This window comes from Aythya marila (assembly GCF_965140915.1).
Source record: "Aythya marila genome assembly, chromosome: 1".
In the NCBI taxonomy this organism is placed as follows: domain Eukaryota; kingdom Metazoa; phylum Chordata; class Aves; order Anseriformes; family Anatidae; genus Aythya; species Aythya marila.
The window spans coordinates 132920287-132947269 of record NC_139042.1 but is presented as its reverse complement, the minus strand read 5'-3'; the positions used below and the strand labels follow the sequence as shown (position 1 = coordinate 132947269).

The 26983-nt window shown below is 42.6% G+C and overlaps 1 protein-coding gene across 1 annotated transcript in view; it reads left to right on the top strand.

Moving 5' to 3' along the window:
* The window catches only part of EFCAB6 (EF-hand calcium binding domain 6), a gene marked incomplete at both ends in the record, with an annotated part of 128582 nt that overhangs the window by 31781 nt on the left and 69818 nt on the right, over nucleotides 1-26983 (top strand). Inside the window, 1 exon segment of the mRNA XM_082751721.1 lies at nucleotides 9311-9428. Coding sequence (XP_082607847.1) covers nucleotides 9311-9428 — 118 coding nt within the window.

Below are 26983 nucleotides of genomic sequence, written 5' to 3'. Positions count from 1 at the left end.
GATCCAAAAACTGGCCAAAAAACATGTGGCCTTAAAGATTCCTTTGGCCATTTTATCATACAAAATTGAGACATTTTCTCTTTATTTTTTCATTTCCTTGATTCCCAAACATCCCAATATTTTAACATTATCCCTAATGGGCTTTCTGGTGGAATGTCTGGGCTCCCTGAGTCTCCCAGGTCAGAGAATCTACTTTCCCTCAGACCCATCCTGGAACCTTCAAATAAGTTCTGAATCCCTGGAACCCCTAAAGAGGTTCCAAATCCCTGGCTGTGTTTGTGTAGAGGTGTCTTGCAAGTGGTTAACCCACCCACGAATTCCTAGACCAATTGCTTTGGTCCTTCACCGGCTGAGTCCCTCGTGGGAGATCAGAACCGTGGTTAGAAGACCTCCACACTCACTTCGGAACTACGTTCCATCTCAGTCACACCCTTACACACAGTCACACAGCAGAATCCCACCCAACCGAATGGTATACTCACAAATCCTCTTCGTTCGGGTCTTCGCGCGCAAGATTACAGGTCACTGACGGAGAGCTCTTTTTTATTATTATTATTATTATTATTATTTTTATTATTTTTTTTTTTACTTGGCAGGGACTGACTTGTTGCAGAGGTCCTTGGGCAACTGGCAACTTGGAAAATGTATGATCAGATAATAGTAAAATGGGATACCCCGTCAAAATATGGGTGACTGTGACAGAGGGTTATGTACCACAATCCATCACGTTTGATGCTTGTGAGGTATTAGCTTGTGGAGATTTAAATGCCCAGCGACAATTGAACAGAGAGAACAAATAACTGGGAGAGACCCAACAGCCAGATTAAGAATAGCTGTATGGAAACGATCCTCTATTGCCATCAGAGAAAGGGAAAAACTCAAGGTCCTTGCCCGAGCCTATGTTATTGGCTACAGTGTTAATCACAGAACCATATTATTTTCATAGGGGACACTTTTTAGCACTGCTGCTTTATAACTTTATTATTGCTTTTTGTGACTACCATCATTAATTCATCTTCCTTGTGCCTGCTTTGCAGTGTGTATAGCACAGTATGTAAAAACTGATATAACTGCGTATAAAGCCAAGGTTTTTGCAGTAAGGTATAGAGGCTTAATGGAATAGAAGCTTTAAGTTGCTGCTTACTTTCTTCTATTTGCTCACAAATTTGTATTTAATTTCCTAAAGGGAGCATTACTCTCTTGAATCCAAGTGACTAGTGTGTGTGAATTTGCTGGAAGAATAGCTTCATGACTGTTAATACCATAATTGCACAGCGATAGTATGACTCTACAAGCCTCTCCTTTTAAAATATGCTAGTGTGGCAAGAAAAAGAAAGGAAGAAGTAAAACTAAAGGCAATGAATAAGCTAATGCTGAAAGCTTTCACTCTGCCCTGTTCATTGTCAGTCACTGAAAAAGTTAATTGAAGGGACCTTTCTGTGCTACACAGTAAGCAATTTCAAACCTGAAATGTTGATTGTAAACTAAATTGAGGCAAAAGTCTTTTGAACTTAGGTCACAGAATCACAGAATTTCTAGGTTGGAAGAAACCTCAAGATCGTCGAGTCCAACCTCTACCTAACACTAACAATCCCCACTAAACCATATCCCTAAGCTCTATATCTAAACGTCTTTTAAAGACTTCCAGGGATGGTGACTCCACCACTTCCCTGGGCAGCCTGTTCCAGTGTCCAACAACCCTTTCGGTAAAGAAGTTCTTCCTAACATCTAACCTAAACCTCCCCTGGCACAACTTTAGCCCATTCCCCCTCGTCCTGTCACCACGCACGTGGGAGAGCAGGCCAACCCCCACCTCGCTACAGCCTCCTTTAAGGTATCTGTAAAGAACAATAAGGTCTCGCCCCTGAGCTTCCATTTCTCCAGGCTGAACAATACCAGCTCCCTCAGCCGCTCCTCGTAGGACTTGTTCTCCAGACCCCTCACCAGCTTCGTCGCCCTTCTCTGCACCCACTCAAGCACCTTGATGTCCTTCTTGTAGCGAGGGGCCCAAAACTGAACACGGTACTCGAGGTGCGGCCTCACCAGAGCTGAGTACAGGGGGACGATCACCTCCCTAGCCCTGCTGGTCACACTGTTCCTGATACAAGCCAGGATGCCGTTGGCCTTCTTGGCCACCTGAGCACACTGCTGGCTCATATTCAGCCGACTGTCCACCATCACTCCCAGGTCCTTCTCTGCCTGGCAGCTCTCCAACCACTCATCTCCCAGCCTGTAGTGCTGCTTGGGGTTATTGTGCCCCATGTGCAGGACCCGGCACTTGGCCTTGTTGAACTTCATGCAGTTGACCTCAGCCCATCGGTGCAGCCTATCCAGATCCTCCTGCAGAGCTTTCCTACCCTCAAGCAGATCGACACACGCATATAGCTTGGTGTCATCTGCAAACTTACTGAGGGTGCACTCAATGCCCTCGTCCAGATCATCGATGAAGATATTAAAGAGGACCGGCCCCAGCACCGAGCCCTGGGGGACGCCACTAGTGACTGGCCTCCAACTGGACTTGACTCCATTCACCACGACTCTTTGGGACCGGCTATCCAGCCAGTTTCTAACCCAACGAAGTGTGCGCCAGTCCAAGCCAAGAGCAGTCAGTTTCTTGAGGAGAATGCTGTGGGAGACGGTGTCAAAAGCCTTGCTGAAGTCAAGGTAGACCACATCCACAGCCTTTCCCTCGTCCACCCAGCGCGTCACTTTGTCATAGAAGGAGATCAGGTTTGTCAAGCAGGACCTGCCTTTCATAAACTCATGCTGACTGGGCCTGATCGCCTGCTTGCCCTGCAAGTGCTGCGTGATGACTGTCAAGAGGATCTGCTCCATGAGCTTCCCTGGTACTGAGGTCAAACTGACAGGCCTGTAGTTTCCCGGGTCTGCCCTCCGGCCCTTCTTGTAGATGGGCGTCACATTTGCTAGCCGCCAGTCAACTGGGACCTCCCCCAATCGCCAGGACTGCTGATAAATGATGGATAGTGGCTTGGCCAGCTCCTCTGCCAGTTCTCTCAGTACCCTTGGGTGGATCCCATCCGGCCCCATCAACTTGTGCACATCCAAGTGCCGTAGCAGGTCACCAACCACTTCTTCATGGATAGTGAGGGCCGCATTCTGCTTCCCATCCCCTTCCACCAGCTCAGGGTACTGGGTATCCAGAGAACATCCGGTATTGCTGCTAAAGACTGAGGCAAAGAAGGCACTGAGCACCTCCGCCTTTTCCTCATCTCTTGTAATTAAGTTTCCCCCCGCATCCAGTAAAGGATGGAGATTCTCCTTAGTCCTCCTTTTTGTGTTGATGTATTTATAGAAACGTTTTTTGTTATCTTTAACGGCAGTAGCCAGATTGAGCTCCAGATGAGCTTTGGCCTTCCTAATTTTGTCCCTGCACAGCCTCGCTACATCCTTATAGTCCTCCCTAGTGGCCTGCCCACTTTTCCAAAGATTATAAACCCTCTTTTTTCTCCTAAGATCAAGCCACAATTCTCTGTTGAGCCAGGCTGGTCTTCTTCCCCGCCAGCTCGTCTTTGGGCACGTGGGAACAGACCGTTCCTGCGCCATTAAGATTTCCTTCTTGAAGAGCGCCCAGCCTTCCTGGACCCCTCTGCCCTTCAGAACCGCCTCCCAAGGGACTCCACCAACTAGTGTCCTGAGCAGCTCAAAGTCAGCCCTCCGAAAGTCCAATACAGCAGTTTTACTGGTCCCCTTCCTGGCCTCGCCAAGAATAGTGAACTCCACCATTACGTGGTCACTCTGCCCAAGACAGCTCCCGACAATCACATCCTCCACCAGTCCTTCTCTGTTTGTGAAGAGAAGGTCTAGCGGGGCACCACCCCTGGTAGGTTCACTAACCAGCTGTGTCAGGAAGCTATCTTCCACGCTCTCCAGAAACCTCCTAGACTGCTTTCTCAGGGCTGTGTTGTGCTTCCAGGATATGTCAGGGAAGTTGAAGTCCCCCACGAGTACAAGAGCTGACGATTTCGCAACTTCTGTCAGCTGCCTGTACAACTCCTCATCCGTCTCCTCATCCTGGTTTGGCGGTCTATAGCAGACCCCGACCAGGACACTAGCCTTGTTGTCCCTGCCGATCCTAACCCAAAGGGACTCGACCTTGTCATTCCCAGCCTCGAGTTCTACAACCTCGAAAGACTCTAATATAGAGAGCCACACCACCACCCCTTCTGTGCTGCCTGTCCCTTCTGAAGAGCTTATAGCCAGGCATTGCAGCACTCCAGTCATGAGACTGGTCCCACCACGTCTCCGTGATGGCAACCAAGTCGTAGCCTGCCTGCTGCATGATGGCTTCCAGCTCCTCCTGTTTGTTACCCATGCTGCGTGCATTGGTGTAGATGCACTTCAGCTGGGCCATTGCCTTATCCTCCGGCCTTGCCATTGCTCCCCCTGGCACAGCCAGGTGTTGATATTGTAAATACTTTTTATGAAAATGCTGTGAGGGTTGAGAAATAATTCTAACTATTGAATTCATGTCAATGTGTTATTTTACTGTAACCAGATATTTTTGCATTATTATTACCAAAACTCAAATATCTTGTAGGCTTTATAGTGTACAGAAGGTAAATGAAAGAAAATGAAATAAGGTAAATGAAGAAAACATTTTCCTGCCTTGCTTCAAGAATCTCAGCAAACCTGAGTGTAGGCCACAGGATATTTTCCAAAATTTGATTTCCTGGACATGATTTAAGTTCAGCTTATGAAGACTAGCTTCCTAAACTTGTATTTCCTTTATAAAGCCAAAATATCATAGGAATAGATGTTTTTGTGGCTTTCAGTTAAATCTAGACCAGGATCTCCCATGATTAATCTTTTATACTCAGAAGGTAAAAACTGTGAGAAGGATACTGCCAGAATGTACTTTGTACTCTTTGGCAATGTTGCCAAGGGCACATGGCCATTCAAGGAGAAAGGAAGAGTAGCTTCACTCTTACACAGTATTATTACTTCAAAATATCGTTTGAGCTTACAGCAACAGGACAAGGCACCCAAATCATACATTGTGAGGAAGTCAGTAACTAGTTCGTGTGTCTCTGTTTAACAATACCTTAATTCATAGGTTATACATTTAAATTGTTTGAAGAATCGAATCATCCATGTAAATAGTTGAATTATTTTTTCTTTGTGTGCAGTAGTTAGCTGAAAAGACCTCAGTGCAGATACATGTTTTACAAAAGCAGGTGTCATAGGACAATATCATCTGCAGTAACTATATTGCTTTGTGCATTAAGCAGATAAATCGGATTTCCTTCTAGTCATTCACAGTGTGATATAACAATGATCAACTATTACTTTGTCCAAAAATTGCTATTGTAGTTTTTTCAATTAACGTCACTTACCAGTTTATATCTTGAAGTAAATCTTGCTCTTAAGAGCAGTTGCATAATGGAAAGATTTCTGCATGTATTCTTCCACTGGAACTTTCTCTAGCATTTGAAAAATATGGTGACATTTTAATGATGCTGTAAACAGAAGCATTCAAGCCTATGTATGCCATATCTCTCAGGTGATATTTCTCAGATAATGTAATTCAAAAGATCCACCAGGTGAATGGAACAACAGCAAAAGTTCTTCGTAGTCATGTAATTCAAACGATAAAGTAATTTCATTGTAGCTGATAATATAATAGTAATTGATGGGCAAGGGACGTGATTTCAAGGTTTTATGATTATATTTAAATAACATGACATGAGATGTGGCAGTGAGCAGTTTATAAGAAATAATACATGATAGCATTTTACAGATGTTGGAGGTATTTACATCTCATGGGCTTTTCATATAAAATTCAGGGCCCATTGAAATTGATGCAGTTTTACCGTAGACTTCAGCTAGGATTTCATCCTTGACTGGTTTAGGACCAATTACCTACACACTTATTTCTCTGTATATGTCCCCACTGCAGCAAGATCAAATACATCAGAGGCAGACTGTCAAGGTGTATTTCACTCAAAGGACATCACTCAACTGAGTCCCAAATTCCCTGAATTCCATCATTTCTAGTGTTGAAAATTCTTTCAGTCAGAAATGAAACATTGTGAACTTGAGACTATACACAGTGGTCTAGAAAGAATGAATTTCACAGTATTCTAGTATTGCCACATGAGCTTTGCTGTGCATTACCTCCCTTTACAGTTTGAGGAGTGTGAATGAGAGTATTCTTGCTAACTCTAGGGAGCAAATCATACGTGACCAGCGTGAAGTCTGTCCAAATAAGAGGCCTAGCCTTCTAAGCATTCATTTTCTTGAGTCTACCCAGATTTCTTATTGGTGAACTTCATTTGTGATATAAAGTAAATCATGGTCATCAGTTGGTCAGGATTTTGGTGAACATTATATCAGTTAAAAATATGAGGATGGTTTTCAGCAGCAGAGAGTTTTAAACTTTTTGTGTTACCCTCATGCTTCATTTCTTCGGTTTAAGGTTTGCCAGATGTTAAGGCATTGATAGTTGAAAAATTTTCAATGGGTAATATTTTGTAAAGGATTACTATGAGATGATTTATCACATTACTTTGCTGGATATTCATGTTGTTACAGCTCTAATTTGTCAGTTCTTTTGGAAGTATATTCCTTTTCATTCGGACATAACCTTAAGTATACTTCCAAAAAGCAATGCAGTGTTCTGTTTAATTGCTTTAATAAGTTAGCTGGCATACTATAGTAGATAAAATGCTGGCTTACCACTCTCAAAATGTGTGTACTTTTTCTGGCCCTACAGTGGAATGATCTTTCTGTGCCTCACTTATTACACCTGTGGCAGCTAAATTATGTAGATATTGCCTTTCTTACACAGCTTGAAATCTGAGGGCCAGTATTATGTCTATAAAGAGGGATTGCTTTGAAATCATTAAAATATGCCAAAGTCCTTCCTCAGTTTTATTCCCACTGGTTTTAATGAGATCTTTGCCTAAATAGGGCTTGCTTTAATTTGATCCTCAAAACTTACTGCAAAGAATTTCTTCCTCGGTCCTGTGAGGGCCTGATTCATCCCTTTCCATGACAGAACTTGCAAGAACTTGCAAGGGCTGTGTTGGCCAGCCATAGGGTGATGGGCGAAACTGGAAGAGCTCCATGACCCGTTAACCATCTGCAGAGTGCAGGAAAACCATTGCACCTTTGTAGCTGTGATGCAGCTTTGGCTGGTTGCTCTTTCTGAGTGCAGAATTGCTCTCTACAGTGTGATTCAAGGGATTTAGTACACCACAGACATTTGAATGGGAAGGGATCTCAGCTGGGGACCCAAAATAGTAGTTGTTATCTTGGCCTTAATTTTAAAGATCATAATTTATTTCATACTGTTTGTTTCATATTCATTTATCCAAGACAATAATCAGATGTAAAATATTTCTTATTCCCACAGATTTTTGTAATGCCTCGTCCCTCAGTGGTATTCTTGGCAACGCCCCTCCCTGCAGGGCATGAGACGGTTCTCCTGGTGAAACTCAAATCACTAAGTCTGCATTCATCTGCCTTGATACTTTGGTGCTTGGCCCTTCTCAGCCTCTGTTCTGGGCTCTGGTGCAATTGTGCTGCTTATGTAGTCTGAGATGTTCATCCCTTGAGACAATGAACCATGGTGTGTGTGTGCTATTTGTAGGCAGGACCATAGTAAGTAATCCAGTTCTATCCCCTCACCTTAAATACTACATGCTTTCCAGTTTCAGACAGACAGTGAATACAGTGATTCTTGTAACTTCTGCCTTTTGCTTTGTTGGCTGAGCTTGGGAAACTGACCTGTAGTCCAAAAATTGGAGTGTTTTTTTTTTTTTTTTTTTTTTTTTTTTGTTTGTTTGTTTGTTTTGATTTTGTAGAAGATCCAGGAAGTCTTGCATACCCCTAAATGCATTTAGTTATTTTTTTGCTTTGTCCTAGGCCTCCTGGATTAGCAAATGCTCTAAGCGCCATCTGCCACCATTCTAAGGAACATTAGGAGTTTTAAAAGCTTTTCTGAGATGACTAGAGTAGCAAATCAGAATATTTCTGATATTATATGACAGATGTAATTGCCTACAAAGCACCTCTTGAAGTAGGAGTGCATTCAGCCATGCTCACTTGGGCCTTTCTGCAGTACCATTGAAACTGAATAAGAAATATGTCAATGGTTTGGGGGGTCATGGGATCAAGTCCTTATTAATTTTAAAGTAATTGTTCTTCAAATATGATTCTAGTTAAGTTCCTGTGATTTTTATCACAGAGTAACACTTCCAATACTTTTGAAGTTTTTGCATATGGATGTGATCGGCACCAAAAGATTAAAGAAAAAACATACTATTCCCCTTAGTTAGGTTCTCTACTGTTATGTGTAAATAATGAGAAGGGATGCATTAAATATTATCTCATTCTAGACATTGTAATGTGAGCATCTACATCTGAACTGCTCCTCCTAGACTGCATTTTATAGTCACTGGAGGGAAACAATGGGCAGGATTCATCTAACTGGTTTTAGATGTCTACTTTAGGATGAGATGAATCCTGTCCTGAAAGTGCCTGTTTCTTCTCAACGACTATAAAGGGAACTTGAAGTAACTCACTCAGGTGCAGACACATACGTTTGGTTAGATGAATTCTCGCTTGGGGTCTAGTTCTTCCACAGCTAGACATTTGGAATGGAGAAAATAAGTTGGCTCAGTTTACGTTTTTAGTAACAAAGAAAAGCTGTGGAAGTTTACTCTAATTATGAATGTTGTACACACTGATATTTTAATGATGATGTAATGTTTCTAATTTGAAATTCCTCTTGGAATGCAGAGTGTTTTTATAAAAAAACCTTTTAAAACTCTTTTCTTCTGTTCTTTTTTTTTTTTTTTTTTTTTTTTTTTTTTTAAAGTTTGGACTGAAAGCCACAGGTAAAATTGCTTGGCAACAAGTTTTAGAAAAAAATTACGATCCTGAGGGTGCCTTTGAAAACAAGCAGACAATTCCTATGAGAAAAAATAAGTAAGAAGTTCCTTTTTAAAAGTGAGTTCTGAATAACTCATGTTAAAAATGTTTATTGAAAATGAGGAAACCATGTCCAATCAGCGATCACCCTTGATTAAATTCAAATATAATATCAAATATATATATCAAAATATCAATATCAAAAGATAAGATAATATCAAATATAACATAAAAATGTAAAAGATAAATAATCTTTTGGCAATGCTTTCTCTAAGCGCACACTCTTATTTTGAATCCTGTCATACCCTGAGTCTTAATGAGGTGGTTTATTCTTCCTACTCTAGAAAGAACATATTGAGCAGAAGAGGATGAGACATGAAAGCATTGCAAAGACTGTCTTTTTTTCCTGTTGCAGAGTAAATCCAGCTAGAGGAGATGAAGCTTTATCCAGTGACACTGTGCTTCAGAAGCTGTGCAGATATACCCAGGATACTTATCCATCTTTAAAGCAGGCATTTCTTATGCTTGATGAAGTAAGAGCAATTATTGTTAGGTGTTGCCTTGCTTAACTACTCTTACACATAACCATTTTTGTCGTATATCAGTTTCAAAGTAATATAGTGGCTACCAGTCTTTCTTCTGTGGTACAGTAGCTTGCAGAGACTGTTTTCAGTTTCTTTAACATAGATATGTGCAACCTGGGACTAAATAATCTGTAATAACATTTCTGATAAAGAAAAATTATTGAACTAGAATTTCACTGGAAGTCTTGTTGACTAGTTCTTTAATCATCCCTGTGGCTCCCTTTCAACCCCTGCTATTTCTTCTGTGTATTTCATGAAATGTTATGACAGAAATGAGAATTAGTGCTTTCATAGCAGTTGTATTGGTACTAGAAAAATAAATAATGTAGCTTTCCAGATACTGCTAAGTGTTCCCCTGTTTCTACATCCAAGGATAGCTTGAGTCCCTTAGGCATCATACTGGCAATTTATTTATGCTTTGATTATATGTTATGACCTGCAAATCTTTCAGAGTTACTGCTGCTTATAATTAAGATTCCTCTTCTATTCTAGGATATTTTCTCAATTTCTTAATGTAGGACTTTGTTAGACAGCTTATTCTTTGATTGTGCTTGATCTTCCGAGTCATGCTGTATCAGTGGTTTTTCTTTGTCTGTTTATCATTCCATTTGTCTTTGTTATCTATAGTTGTTTTTATTTGTACAAATGTGTATGGAGCAAGAGAGAGTACAGGTGCTGTGTTTACTGTTTATACACACTCAAACACACAGAGACATATGTATGTACATACGTATGCATAAGAAGGATGTGTATTACAGGGCTACAAATCAGCCACTGCATTGGAAAAATCAGACTGCATTGGAAAGAGAGACACTAGAGGGTGGTTATTATTCCATGTGAAGTTTTCTGTTCTCTGTTTCTCTGTTTGTTTTTTTTTTTGTTGTTTGTTTGTTTGTTTGTTTGTTTGTTTTTTGCATTTGTTTGATATCTGTCATTTGATTCTGTACAGTTCTCATTTCTAAATCAAAATGCATGTCACTGTGTGTAAGCAAGGTATACAGCTCCCAAGGCAGCAGACTGCCCCAGAAAAGCAGCTCAGAGAGGGACACAGTGCCAGCTTTGCCTCTGTCAAAGTCCTGGACAACCTTGTCATCTGCTACCACCAAGGAATGAATCCAGAGGTGTTTATTTGTAACTGTTGCCATCTAACCTTGATTGGGTACAATTAGTTATCTAGTGTTATGTCCTGATTATGCAGAGTTCATCTCCAAGCCTGGTTCTGCATTCCCTCCCTTCCCAGTCTTCCTTCTGCTTGGGGCTGTCTCTGGGCCCAAGCGGATTGCTGCCTCTCTTTGCCTACTGCAGTCTCTTCTCAAATGTGGAAGTTTCTTTAAATGTTGATTTCCTTATTGGTAAAATGAAATGTGATAACTCTGGATTAGACACTTAGTACAGAAAGAAGGCTATGAATAATGTTCAGTCTCAAGAAAAATCTTTTTGGATGTCATGGCTTTCTCTTCATGATAGGGTCTGCATAGTAACACTTAATGAATGCTATTATTCTGCTTGGCTGCTGCATGCGGTAGTCTAATGGAGCATTGGTCTCACCATTGTATGCATTACGTACAATTACGTCTAAGCATGTGTGAATCTGTAGCATTCCTAAATATTTATGGAGCTCTATGAGTGGGTTTTTAGCTATTATGAAAAACCCATGAAAACCAAGTAAAGAAATTTCCTCAAGCAGGAGAGCACACCTACTAGTTCCAAAACACAGTTTATATACTTTTTGATGACAGGACCCTCCCCTGTTTCCCCACTGAGTGGGTAATCCAGGTTCACAATCTATCTGATGCTTCACAAACAATGCATGGCTTTCAGTAGCCGGCCTGTTAAATTTCAATTTCCTTTTGCCATTTTTACTGTTTGAAGTGGTAATGTTTCTTCACTTATCTGACTTAACTTAACGCTGTGATTTTCACCTAATTGTCCTAAGGAGTCTGGTTGTCTGCATTTCTCATGGTCACCTGCTTAAGCTTTCTTATCACTGTAAGCATATCTCAGTACCACATTCCTTTCCTCTAAACAATGTAACTCTGCAGAAACAACATTTCTATTCTTACACTTCTAATTCATGTCACTGCCCAGCCTTCATTTTTGCAACTATTTTTTTCCTGAGATGTTCTTGATGTGTTGATGTCTAAAATGCTGTTGTTCCATTACTGTCAATCCATATTCTGAAACTAAATCCTAACCTAATATGAGTGCTTTCTAATGTGCAATCGAGAAATAAAATTTTTCCTGTAACTGTAGCTACAAATTTGACTTTAAAATTGTGGTGGTTTTACCTTGCTAGGCAGCTGAACTCCACCACAACTGCTCTCTCATTCCCTCTCCTCAGAAGAGGAGGGGAAGAAGAAAAGGAAAGAAACAACTCATGGGTTGAGATAAGGATAATTTAGTTAAAGGAAAAAATAATTAAGGAAGAAATATTATTAACTTAACAATTTAACTAAAGGTTAAAAAAGGGAAAGGGGAGAAAATGGAAAACAAACAAACAAGCAAAGGCTGTGTGGAAGTGCAGATGAAAGAAATTACTCTCTACTTCCCACAAACAAGCAATGCTTGACCATGTCCTTGATGCAGGGCCTCAATGGACGTAGCTACTGTTCAGTAAGGCAGACATTTTCACAACAAGAGCCCACCCCCATCCTCATCTTCCTTTTTCCACCTTGTATTGCTGAGTGTGACATCACATGGTATGGAATATCCCTTTGGTTGGTTTAGGTCAGCTGCTCTGGTGATGTTCCTTTCTCACTTTTTGCCCACCCCCAGCCTCTGGGAGGGTTAGAAAGGGTCGTGATTCTGTGCCAGCACTGCTCAGCAGCAGACACAACATCAAGTGCAGAGCACAGCGCTGTATGGGGTGCTGCAGAGAAAGTTAACATCTCAGCCAGACCCTGTACAAAAATGTTGGACCAGATTGATGTTTTATATAAGTGAGTGAAGTTCCCTTTGATATTCTTTTGTACGTCTTGGAATATTTTGTAATTCACTTTAAAACTCAGATCTTAGAAAAAAGTAGTTTTGCAAGTGTTTCAACACCAAGGAATTAAGAGTAAACCAAACTGTCTAGCCTCTGGAATGTCTTGAAAATGTTTCTCCGTATATTCTAAAATGTGGAAAGAAAAAGACATTTAAAATAATTTGAATGGACAATATTCAGTATAGATTAGTTGAGCTTATTTTACTGTGCTTTTTTTTTTTTTTTTTTTTTTTTTTTTTTTTAGTAATTATTACTGTTATTCTTATTTTTATACCTTCCATTATGTGGACTGCACTGTTTGATAGTTCTTGTTCTTGATCACGTGTTATCCCAGTCACCTAAGGCATTGACATTTGCGTCATCTGAAAATGTGACACCACAGTTCTTTCAGGGTAATATTGTTGCATTTCCTTTGTGTGAAGAAATTTAGAATTGTGGGATCAAGTTGTCATTGCTCATATGCAGTATTTCATTATTTATATTTTAGTTCTATTTTTAAAAAGAGATTGTTTATCTCAGAGCAAGGAATTCAAGTGGTACAGGAAAGTCTCCTAACTTAGATACATCAGATTCATAAGAAAAACTAAACTGTTTTCTGTCTTGTGCTGATACCTGGTATCAAGCAAACTTCATTGTTCCCAGAACTGTAGAAGTTTTACAATACTAGAACTGGTAACTGTGTACCTGTATCTTAATAACTACAGGACATGTATACCTATTTAGCATTACATGCTGAAAGAGGTTGTGATTGAAATTTAAGTTAAAGATAGGCATAAATACACACAGGATAAGACTACAGCTTAATTTGAGATGCAGCATTTTTGAGAAGAAGGGAGATGACATGTATATTATTAAAATAGCACTGAATATATATCCCCATGGTCCTGGTGCACACAGGCAAGGGAGAATCTGTTTTGATGAAGGGATAAAATCAATATGATCAGTAAAGTTAATTGGAATTAGAACTGTGCAGTAATTATTACCAGCTCATATGATATAAATAGAAAGTGCTATCATGTCTCTAATATATTTGTGTGCAATTTGTCATACGATATGTGGATTGTAACGTATGTGTGACACTGACATGGTATTGAGCCTACTGTTGCTCATTCCATTTTCCATGTGTTATTCATTCCATTTTCAAAAATAACTTCATCTGACTTTCTGTGGAGACTGGATTGCCTTTTGTCTAGTTCTGGAATACGAACTTCTGATAAAGAACTGTCTATCTTCAGTTCTGTGGCCTTCACAATGTACAGAACTATCCTAAAATGCCTTTCTGTCAGCTTTGGAATGTCATGATATGTATGTCCCATACACTAGATTATGTGATCGTCCCTTAAGTGGACATCTGGACTTTTTTATTACTTCTGGATTTTTTTTATTACTTTGAACTCTTACATATTGCACTTCTTAAATTGTAGATCAACGAGCAAATAATAGACTGAAAAAATTAAAGCTTTCAGTTTGGTTGACACAAGCAAAACAAGCACTGGGCATATCTTCAGAAGGACTATAAGCATTTTTTATTATATGGTTTTATGTAGATGATATATCACAATTCTTTTCCAATATAATTACATTTAAAACAAAAACAAACAAACAAATTCTTTTTATCCCTGCACTATATGATCTGTGTATGTATGTATTTGACCACAAAAGGAAAGAATTCACCTAGCAATTTATAAGAAAAGAAACCAGTTTCATACATTTCAGTAGATAATAATAAAAACTACAGCATTCAGGCTATGATTCAATAAGCCTCTTTACTACATGATTTTAAGTAATTTACTGGGCTGGAGCATTACTGAATGAAGTTTTGAACAAAGGTAGAGGAATTTGAGATTGTAGAAAGGAAAGACAGGCTGAAGAAACAAACACTTAATCACCAATATCTGGAGGCTGTCACACTGAAAGACAGACCTGTAAGAAATTTTTAAATTTATACATAAGACGTGTAACAAATGTTTATATTTATACATAACACCATGGTTGCTACTGTTTTGTTGTTGTTGGAATGAAACAGTACTTCTCCATTGACACGGTTGATGCTGTAACTGAATTAAATAATAATCTGAGCAATAAGGTTATTTTAAATAAAGTTAAATTTACTAGATAGCCAAATAAGCAAATACAAGCTACTTCATAAATACTGATGCAGTATACTTTAACTTTCCCATATTATCTAAGGTTTAAACAAAACATTTTTACTGTAACAGATCTTCATGGTTGAAACAGTTATTCTGTACAATTGTTTCTTGTGAAGTACAAGCTATCTTTCTAGCTTCAGTACCAGATTCCCTAATTTACATGTATTTACTGGGGGAGGTAGGTATATTAACAAGTTTTGTTTCCATATGATTTAATGCAGTGACAACAGTCTCTAAAGAAAATGCAAATAGCAGATACTAGTTTCAGAAGATCATTATCTCTTGATTGCAAAACTTTAAAATATTTCCCAGACCAACTGATGAAGTAAATAATTGCTCATCCTCTCTGTTATTACTGCCACTCTCGATCTCTGCGGGGGACTAGAGGGAAACAGAATTTTCTTAGGTTGACTTTTATGAACAGAAAGATATTTTTCTAGTGCTTAGCCAGGAGCTGAATCACTGAAGGAATTATTTACTCCTATTTTTTCTGTTATTGTTCCAAAGCCTTTATTCCATTCTTTTTTCTTCTTTCCTCCTATTATACTTCCTTGTTTTTTTTTAGAGAAAATTAAAAATTACCTTAAAAAAAAAAAAAGGTTTGGAACAAATTTAAAATTATAAAATGCAGTAGACCATCACAGAAAAGAGTTGGTACAAACCCATATTTAAAACTTTCCTACATAAATTAAGAATATTACTTTACATAGGAACTCATGGAAGCTATGCCTTAAATGTCACAGAATAAAATAATAATAATATCCTGATTCCCCTGCATGAGCACATACATTGCCTGTTACCTTACAGTCCAACTGCATATCTGTTGGCATGACAATGTGATGGGATTAGGAGCTGGATAAAGATTCACCCTGAAAGCTGATTCACCCTCGGTAGCCAGGTCAAGGATGCCAACAGGTCCAACATGGCAGCAGAATTGATTTAAAGGTTACATATGAAGATGCAAAGGCAGCATGAGGAAAGAAAGGCAGAGTCCACAGACAGTAGGTCTTAAATGTTTTGGATTAACAAACTACTGTCAAGAGTCAGAATTTCTCAAGGCTCCGCATGTACAGATTAGGAACAAAATGCAGCTGATAAACTCACCTGAATGGTTTGTTCAAATTGAGGTTACAAGGCACAGTTTATCAGCAAACTAAATAATCTATGCAAAGGTAATGGAAAGGTCATTGTTATAAATGAAGTCTCAACTCAATCTGAATTTAGTAATATTTGTAAAAGAAATATTTATAAAAGGTATAAAGGGCAAGTAAACAGCGCTGGGTGTGCGGGGAGTCTACGCTCCACCAACACGCACACATGAACATCAAACATTCTAAATATATAGAACATCACTTTTACATACTAAACTCGAGTGTGCCTATACAATCAGAAAAGGTAACAAACAATCCTTTAAGTTCCATGACTTACTAAACTCAAGTACGCCTGTACATATGTACAGTCTTGCATATGTACAGCAATTTGGAAGGAGAGAGGACTTTTATCTTCCTCAATTAAACTTGCAGAAGGGGCTGATAGCAGTTATTAGAGAAGAAGGAAAAAGGAGGCCCAAACAGGAACAGCCCCAGCTAGGCAAGGAGCAATGTGGCCTATGTAAGAAATTTGGGCATTGGAAAAACGAATGCCCAGAGTGGAAAAGAAATGGAAAAGGGAACCGGAGAAGGGAGGTGGTGGTCGTGCACGCAAAAGATGACTAAAGAGGACTGGGGAATCTACTCCAGAAATCTGCTGGTTATAAAAATGAAGCTGGGAAAGGAGGGAAAAGAGGTGGAACTTATGGTAGATGCAGGGGCAACATATTCAGTTTTAAATCAAGCATTAGTATCAGTGGGGAAGGATTACATTGTAGTGAAGGGGGCAACTGGCCAATCTGAAATAGCATATCTCTGCAAACCATTGAAATATAAAGATGGGAAACAGTGGGGCATTCACAATACATGCCCAACTCCCCAGAGTCACTACTATGAAGAGATTTATTTGAAAGATTACAAGTTACCATTTCATTTAAAAATGGGGAGATTATTCTGGAGGTAAATGATCAAAGATATGTGGAAGTGTTGAGTTAAATCCTAAGTCAAGTGTTTTCCAAGTATGGTCTAATATACCAGGGAAGGCAAAAAATGCAGTTAAACAGTACCCCTTGAAAAAGAAAGAGAAGGAATTAGCCCGATAATTGATTAACATGCTTAACACCAGAGCTAACTTGGTTTACCGTTTTAGACCTGAAGGATGCCTTCTTTTGCCTCCCTCTCCATAAAGCCAGTCAGAAAATCTTTGCATTTGATTAGAAAGGCCCTAAGAGTGGGCGCAAAACACAGCTCACATGGACAAGGTTGCCTCAGGGCTTTAATAACTCACCCACTTTGTTTGGAGAACAACTTGCAAAGGACTTGGAGACCTGGGAAGCCCCATCAGGAGAAGGAAGGCTGTTGTAGTATGTAGATAACCTCCTAATAGCCACCCAGACAGAAGAAGCATGTGTGGCCTGGACAATAAGCCTCCTAAACTTTCTGGGACTACAGGGGTACAGGGTATCGAAGAAGAAGGCTCAAGTGGTAAAGCAGAAGGTGACCTACCAGGGTTATGAGGTTAGTGCCAGACAATGGACCTTGGGGCAATATCATAAAAAAGCGATATGTCAAACCCTGGAAGCCAAGACAATAAAGGAACTGGGAACCTTTTTGGGAATGATGGGGTGGTGCAGACTGTGGATCTATAATTATGGATTACTTGTAAAACCACTGTATGCACTAATTGTGAATGGGAACAGGGACCTCCAATGGACAAAGGAGGCCATGAGAGCCTTTGACCAACTAAAGAAGGCTCTCATGTCAGCCCCAACTCTGGGACTTCCAGATGTGAATAAACCATTTTTCCCCTTCTCCCATGAGAAACAGGGGATTGCCCTGGGAACTAGCACAGGACCTGGGCCCATATCGAAGGGCAGTTGCTTATTTTTCTAAGCAGCTGGATGCTGCCACCAAGGAAAGGCCAGGATGCCTCAGAGCCATTGCAGCAGTGGTGCTAAGTATCCAGGAAGCATGCAAGCTCACCTTGGGACAGAAAATAACTATACTAGTGTCTCACACAGTGTCCACAGTGCTGGAAGTGAAAGGCAGTCACTGGCTTTCCCCACAAAGATTCCTGAAATCAGCAGAAACCAAGGGGAGCCAGTACACCATTACTGCCTGGAGACCTAGTCCAGCCGTCCAGATCTGAAGGACACTCCTTTCGATGATGTGGAAATATGGGAGCAGCTACGTCATCAGCAGAAAATGACATGCTGGGTATGCAGTTACCACTTGCAAAGAAGAAATGATCTGGCGGACAGAGAGGCAAAAGAACCAGCAGAAGGTGAGTTAGCAGCTGAGGAAGCCTTGATTCCAGACAGGCAAATTCCCCTTGAAGGTAAGTTTGTATATAACAAAAAGGATAGAAAATTAATCGGAAGTCAGAAGGGAAAATATAGCCAAGAGGGATGGGCTATTACCAAAGAAGGGAAGGGAAGCTAGTCATCCCTTCCAATTTATTGTGGTATAACTATCTAATTGGAAAAAATATTGCCAGGAACTTAAATGTTACCGTCACTCAAATAACTTAACAATGTGACCTTTGTCTCCAGACTAACCCCCAAAATGCCCCCAGACTAAAACTGTCAAATTGGAAAAGGCCATTGGCCCGGGCAACAATGGCAAATTGACTTGTTTGAACTTCCAAGAAAAGGGGGGGGTGTTGATATTTACTGGTGTTAACAGATACCTTTGCAGGATGGCCAGAGGCTTTCCCCACATGGACTGCCAAAGCCTGAGAGGTAACTAAGTCTCTTGTAAGAAAACTTTGAAACCACAGTGGGAAGGACTATACTAGGTGCTCCTTACAACCTCCACCTCAATTGAGATCAAGGAACAGTGTGTCTGGATTCACCATTCTCAAGTGAAGAAAGCTTTAGAAGCCCCCTGGAAAGTAACACCAGGTGACGGTGAACTGAAACTAAAGCTCGGTTGAACAAAATGAGGACATTATGGTCAGGCGTATTTAGTAATATGGTTAGCAGAAATTTAGTTAATAGGATTGTTTTATTTCTATAGCTTATAGTTGTAATCGTGATTCAAGAAGGTGCCTCTATGATAGAAAATGGTGAGTGGCCTTGGTCCGAAGCCTTAACAACAGAGGACCGAGATGGGAAAAGGCTGAAGACCAAGACCACACACTAATAATAGATGCACTCAGTATGGTTCAAGATAACGTATCTTTAGCTCTTAGTTGTATACAAGCACAGTTATGGATGCAGGCAATGGCTGCCCTGATCATTAGGGAAGGAAGTGAAGGCATTTTTAGACAGTGTATATACTCCTTCAGAGTATAGAATGTGGGCACGGATGGAGAATGGGAAATGGCAGTCTGTAAATCTAGAATCATGTGTTACATGGAGCAAGGTGTTTGTCACTTTGAAATTCATCCAAATCCTAGTCAAAAGACTGTGCTTGTATATATTGGTCAAGGCTGTGTGTGTGTGCTTAAGAACTGCTTGTGATTTTGTAGAAGTAGATAATGAGAACATAATTCTCCCTAGCAAAAAAATTAGTATTAACTTTTGTATTTGTAACTTTGTTAGAATCGTTGGGTGTGATTTTCTATATTTGGCACCAGTGGTATCCTACCAGTTGATCAAGTCTAACAACACAATATATACCTACACCTATTGGGATGACAGGAAAATGGAGAGAAGACTAATCACTGTCCATCATGATACAAAGGAAATAAGCAGAGTTTTGCAAAGAATAAAACAAGACACAAATCACAACTGGTGGGATACACTCTTTGGATGGTCGCCAACTGCAACTGGGATTTTGAACACATTGTGTCACCCAATTATTGTTTTATTGATGTTAGTTGGTATAAGTTTAATATTATCTTTTGTAATACTTGTCTGGAATTGGAAATTACTACAACGAATGTCTATGTTAGCTTCCTTGAAAAAAGTGCATGGCACTTTTGAGGGGTACATATAGAGACTGGGAAGAATAATTTTTATATTAAGTAAAAGAATATACTAGATTTTCCAGAAAAGGGGGGACTGAATCATTGGGATTACAAATTCGAAAGCGATTGATTCACTTAGACCTCCAGATAACAGGAGCCACCCCTGGTTCAGAATTTAACCAAGGGGTCAGAGATGAGGACAAAGAGATGAGATAAGGAATGTTAAACATACAAGGTCTCGAGATAACAGGAGCCTCTCAGACCCCAAGAACCAGATCAAACTAACCTTATGGCCCAGATTGTGACCAAGGCCTCAGAGGGCATGCGCAAAGAGATGAGGTGAAAAGTTCAACCCTGATGAAGACATCTTACTTCATCCCCACAACCCTCAACACCCACTACCACAAGGCACTGAGCAAGTGCAGACAAGAGGAATTTACAGAAATGACTTCTTGTAGCTAATTTTAATACTAAGCGGGGACAGGTCATGCATATGTATAGGCGTATTGGGGAACCTCATGCATATCTAACTCTTTACTGCATATAACCATGGCAAGTTGCCGTGTTAGGTGCGCATGACTTTGGTGGGACTACCCCCATGCTGCTCAGTGCTGAATATAAAAAAATTATACCTACTTTACAATCTTACTGATTGTGGAGTCAGCTTTCCGTGAGTCAGAATAGCATGTTAGAATTAGCACTGGTTTAGTAAACATTTGCCCTTTTTTATGCATGCTTTCTATGCTTTCTTTTTTTTTTTCTTAGAAAAAAGATGGAAAAATCACAAGAAATGACCTTCATCATATTTTCCATTACTTTGTTTTTCAAGTGAAAGATAAAGACTTCCAGGAACTAATCCAGATAATTGATCTAGAACAGACTAGATACCTTGACTATTATGAATTTGTAGACTTGTCTGAAGAAAAAGAATCCATGGTAAGTGCTATTTCTTTAATGATATAACAGCTGCAGCAAAATGCTGCATTGTATTTTAGTAAAATGTTACACTCTGCATACAGTTATTGTCTATGTTAATATGTTCACATGCTTTCCAGCAATGTAAATCTTCTTCTTAATCAGTGCTTCTAGACTCTTTCTTTTGACGCATCAATTGGAAGGGAATCTCATGGTTATGAGATGTTTTTGAAAACTTATGCAGAATCACTAGCTCACATATGTTTGTACAGCAGATGAGGGACTAGTAGTACTTCTTAGCTTTCAGGTGTCAGATGTGTTTTGCTGAGATTTTGCCGTTTCTTATTTTATCTTTTATTCTTTATAATATACATCTGTACAAATTGTATGCTATATACTACACAGAGGTTGTATATATTTTCCTGGACACAGCTTTGATACCTTCTGAGTTTGCAGGCTCCTTGTGATGTTTTCCTTTAGAACCATTCACCATACATAGAGAGTATATGTTCAGAGTGTATATTCAGTATGTATGTACATAGATACCTACATACTTGTCGCGTAAATGGGTGTAGCTGATCAACTGTTATGGGCCCGATTCAGGGTACTGAACTATCACAATCACAGATTTCACCAATTTGATTTCATCAACCGTTAGGGGTCCAGTCGGATATTCACCAATAACGCATTAACCGTTAGGGGTCTGGTTGGATTCAGAACACTGAACTATCACGGTCCCGGATTCACCAATAATGTATACCCATCCTTACCCTAGTTGCACTTAATGAGAGCAATGACAATGCAATCAAGTGTGATTTATTACAGCAACAGGTACATAGGTTCTTTGGGTTGCCGACGACAGTGACTGTCTGCAAAAGCAAGCTAGCATGGACGAAATACACAGGTGTTACAGGTGCGCAGCCTGGTAATTAACACGTTGAAAGGCTCAAAGACTCTAGAAGGATTTATAACCAAATGTTCAAATCTCACCCAAAGGCGTCCCAATGGGGGACAAGAGAGGCTCAGCCCGTCGACTGGTCCCAGGAGTCAGGAGGTCCTAAGGATGTATTCTCTCGGGATGGTATCTCCCCTGACGGTGGTATCTTCCCTAACATCCCCTCTCTCTTGGGCCAATTTGTATTATTTTCTATCTTTTAGGTGGAGCTTGAGTGGCTCTAGTCAAGCATCTCTTAGTTGTGCTTGGTGAAAAGTTCTCCCGTCTCCGTTTAAAGTAATAGGCTCCGAGAAATTCAGAGCGCATGCTCAGTGAGGGGTGGTCGCACCTTGGAGGCGGGTAGCTTTTGGGATAGAGGTGTGTTTTGGTATTATACTGATATTATAATGAGCAAAAAGTACACTAGGCTACAGCATTTGTTAAAACATGACAGGTCCTCGGCGCAGGGTAGCAAAAAGTTCAGCTTATCGGTCTCGGTGTGCGCAAGAACAATTGAGTCCCCACCTGGTTACAGAGCCTCGCCGTGGTGTCTCCACTCCACTCTACGCTCCGTACTGTTCCTTAGAGCTGGCACACCAGGTTTTCCCAGCGCGATAGCCTCTAAGGTTGGAAGCCTAGGGAACTCTCAGGTAATGCAGTTATGCCCTACCCTGAAAGCCTCTTCAATGCCGTACATTTTCTTTAAAATGTGAATGTTAGTTTTATTTCCCTAGTTACTTCAGGCAATTACACCACAATACTGAATCCCGTGGTCAAAATTTCAATTCAATATGCCAGTATTCACTATTTATTCACCATTTGCCGAGGCGATCGGCTCCGGGGCAGATGCGTTCTGCAGCGGAGCGGGGGATCGGGCCAGGCAGGGCTAATTTTTCCGGCATCGCGCCTACTTGAGGGAGCCGCCAGGACCCGGCAGCCCTCGTGAGGGAGGCTGACGAGACGAAGGCGGAACCAGCAGCGCCCCCTCCCCAGTCGTTCAAAAGCTGCCCCTAGGGAGCACGAGCGACCAGGAGTGCGGTGAACAGGGCGGGCAAACAGGGCGTGGCGCGTCAGAAGGGAGTGGCGCGGCAGTTTGCGCAGGCAGGGCGAGCAGGAAGGGCAGAGCGTTCCCCCCGCCCACACGAACACCTCCTTAACGACAGCCGTTAGCTAGGTGATAATGGTCTCCACCAGGCACGGTGCGCTCTCCAGGAAGTCGGTACACACCCAGACCGACTACCCGTTAAAAAATGCCGCAGTTCAGGTCACTGGATGCAAGGAGTGTCTGAGCCTGTTGCTGCCATCGGCGGGAGGCAGAGAAATTGTGTGCGTGAGGTGCGAGCAGGTGGATGACCTGGTCCGCGTGGTGGCGGAGCTCAAGGAGGAGGTGGAGAGGTTGTGGGCCATCAGGGAGTGTGTGGGAGAGATAGACTTGTGGAGTAACTCCCTGCAGGGCCTCAAGGGGAGGTACTGAGGTGAGACTCCTCAAATGGGGGTGGACCCCCTGCCCTGTAGCCGTCGGGCAGAGGGAGGGGATCTGGGAGTTCAGGAGGAATGGAAACAGGTCCCTGCTCGACATCGCAGGCGATGCCCTCCCCTTCCGGCCCCGCCTTCCCAGGTGCCCTTACACAACAGGTTTGAGGCCCTGGAGCTCGACAGACCAGTAGCTGAGGAAGAGGTGGCAAGTGTTCCCAGGAGGATGCCTAGGGCGAGGAGGTCGACTCCACGCCTCAGGACTGCCTCCACCAAGAAAGACAGGAGGGTTATTGTTGTTGGAGACTCTATTCTTAGGGGAACAGAGGGCCCTATTTGTCGGCCTGACCCTACCCGTAGGGAAGTCTGCTGCCTCCCTAGGGCCAGGGTCAGGGACGTTGCCAGGAAGCTTCCCAACCTGGTACGCCCCTCTGACTATTACCCTCTTTTGATAGTCCAGGCGGACAGTGACAACATCGAAGAGAGAAGCCTGAAGGCTATCAAAAGAGACTTTAGGGGACTGGGTCGGTTAGTGGATGGAGCAGGAGTGCAGGTGGTGTTTTCATCCATCCCTACGGTGGCAGGGAGGGGTTCAGAGAGGACACGGAAAGCCCACCTGTTAAACATGTGGCTCCGGGGCTGGTGCCAATGCAGAAATCTTGGGTTTTTTGATCATGGGGCACTTTACTCAGCACCTGGCCTGATGGCCGCAGACGGGTCCCTATCTTTTAGGGGAAAAAGGATCCTGGACCAGGAGCTGGCAGGGCTCATTGAGAGGGCTTTAAACTAGGTAGGAAGGGGGATGGGGCTGAGGCTAGGATTGTTGGGGCTGTGCCAGGGGGAACAATGGCAAGGCCGGAGGATAAGGCAATGGCCCAGCTGAAGTGCATCTACACCAATGCACGCAGCATGGGTAACAAACAGGAGGAGCTGGAAGCCATCATGCAGCAGGCAGGCTACGACTTGGTTGCCATCACGGAGACGTGGTGGGACCAGTCTCATGACTGGAGTGCTGCAATGCCTGGCTATAAGCTCTTCAGAAGGGACAGGCAGCACAGAAGGGGTGGTGGTGTGGCTCTCTATATTAGAGTCTTTCGAGGTTGTAGAACTCGAGGCTGGGAATGACAAGGTCGAGTCCCTTTGGGTTAGGATCGGCAGGGACAACAAGGCTAGTGTCCTGGTCGGGGTCTGCTATAGACCGCCGAACCAGGATGAGGAGACGGATGAGGAGTTCTACAGGCAGCTGACAGAAGTTGCGAAATCGTCAGCTCTTGTACTCGTGGGGGACTTCAACTTCCCTGACATATCCTGGAAGCACAACACAGCCCTGAGAAAGCAGTCTAGGAGGTTTCTGGAGAGCGTGGAAGATAGCTTCCTGACGCAGCTGGTTAGTGAACCTACCAGGGGAGGTGCCCCGCTAGACCTTCTCTTCACAAACAGAGAAGGACTGGTGGAGGATGTGATTGTTGGGAGCTGTCTTGGGCAGAGTGACCACGAAATGGTGGAGTTCACTATTCTTGGCGAGGCCAGGAAGGGGACCAGTAAAACCGCTGTATTGGACTTTCGGAGGGCTGACTTTGAGCTGCTCAGGACACTAGTTGGTGGAGTCCCTTGGGAGGCGGTTCTGAAGGGCAGAGGGGTCCAGGAAGGCTGGGCGCTCTTCAAGAGGGAAATCTTAATGGCGCAGGAACGGTCTGTTCCCACGTGCCCAAAGACGAGCTGGCGGGGAAGAAGACCAGCCTGGCTCAACAGAGAATTGTGGCTTGATCTTAGGAGAAAAAAGAGGGTTTATAATCTTTGGAAAAGTGGGCAGGCCACTAGGGAGGACTATAAGGATGTAGCGAGGCTGTGCAGGGACAAAATTAGGAAGGCCAAAGCTCATCTGGAGCTCAATCTGGCTACTGCTGTTAAAGATAACAAAAAACGTTTCTATAAATACATCAACACAAAAAGGAGGACTAAGGAGAATCTCCATCCTTTACTGGATGCGGGGGGAAACTTAATTACAAGAGATGAGGAAAAGGCGGAGGTGCTCAGTGCCTTCTTTGCCTCAGTCTTTAGCAGCAATACCGGATGTTCTCTGGATACCCAGTACCCTGAGCTGGTGGAAGGGGATGGGGAGCAGGATGCGGCCCTCACTATCCACGAAGAAGTGGTTGGTGACCTGCTACGGCACTTGGATGTGCACAAGTCGATGGGGCCGGATGGGATCCACCCAAGGGTACTGAGAGAACTGGCAGAGGAGCTGGCCAAGCCACTATCCATCATTTATCAGCAGTCCTGGCCATTGGGGGAGGTCCCAGTTGACTGGCGGCTAGCAAATGTGACGCCCATCTACAAGAAGGGCTGGAGGGCAGACCCGGGAAACTACAGGCCTGTCAGTTTGACCTCAGTACCAGGGAAGCTCATGGAGCAGATCCTCTTGACAGTCATCACGCAGCACTTGCAGGGCAAGCAGGCGATCAGGCCCAGTCAGCATGGGTTTATGAAAGGCAGGTCCTGCTTGACAAACCTGATCTCCTTCTATGACAAAGTGACGTGCTGGGTGGACGAGGGAAAGGCTGTGGATGTGGTCTACCTTGACTTCAGCAAGGCTTTTGACACCGTCTCCCACAGCATTCTCCTCAAGAAACTGACTGCTCTTGGCTTGGACTGGCGCACGCTTCGTTGGGTTAGAAACTGGCTGGATAGCCGGTCCCAAAGAGTCGTGGTGAATGGAGTCAAGTCCAGTTGGAGGCCAGTCACTAGTGGCGTCCCCCAGGGCTCGGTGCTGGGGCCGGTCCTCTTTAATATCTTCATCAATGATCTGGACGAGTGCACTCTCAGTAAGTTCGCAGATGACACCAAGTTAGGTGCGTTTGTCGATCTGCTTGAGGGTAGGAAAGCTCTGCAGGAGGATCTGGATAGGCTGCACCGATGGGCTGAGGTCAACTGCATGAAGTTCAACAAGGCCAAGTGCCGGGTCCTGCACCTGGGGCGCAATAACCCCAAGCAGAGCTACAGGCTGGGAGAGGAATGGTTGGAGAGCTGCCTGGCAGAGAAGGACCTGGGAGTGATGGTGGATAGTCAGCTGAATATGAGCCAGCAGTGTGCTCAGGTGGCCAAGAAGGCCAACGGCATCCTGGCTTGTATCAGGAACAGTGTGACCAGCAGGGCTAGGGAGGTGATCGTCCCCCTGTACTCAGCTCTGGTGAGGCCGCACCTCAAGTACTGTGTTCAGTTTTGGGCCCCTCGCTACAAGAAGGACATGGAGATGCTTGAGCGGGTTCAGAGAAGGGCGACAAAGCTGGTGAGGGGCCTGGAGAACAAGTCCTATAAGGAGCGGCTGAGGGAGCTGGGCTTGTTCAGCCTGGAGAAGAGGAGGCTCAGGGGGCGACCTTATCGCTCTCTATAGGTACCTCAAGGGATGCTGTAGCGAGGTGGGGGTTGGTCTGTTCTCCCACGTGCCTGGTGACAGGACGAGGGGGAATGGGCTTAAGTTGAGCCAGGGGAGTTTTAGGTTAGATGTTAGGAAGAACTTCTTCACTGAAAGGGTTGTGAGGCATTGGAACAGGCTGCCCAGGGAAGTGGTTGAGTCACCATCCCTGGAAGTCTTCAAAAGACGTTTAGATGTAGAGCTTAGGAATATGGTTTAGTGGGGACTGCTAGCGTTAGGTCAGAGGTTGGACTCGATGATCTTGAGGTCTCTTCCAACCAAGAAATTCTGTGATTCTGTGATTATCTAATTTGACAGAGATTAAGCAATACTTCTTTGCCTAGCAGATTATTTTAAGACATAAGCTGCAGTTTGCAAATCTTCCTAGTATTAAGAATCTGTTGATAATTTTCAGTATCAAATCTCTTTAGGTTTGCATTAATATGCCAACTGACTTAACTCCATGTTTAGCTTTGTTTTGGGTAGTCTGAATAGTGTTTTTTACAGATACCAGAAGAGTGGAGTAGTGTCAAGAGATACTAGATGCACAAAAAGAACAGCACTGAATGGAATGCATTGCTTTGAAAGGCTTTGATCTCAGGAGTTAAACCAGGGTGAGTCCCCGCACCC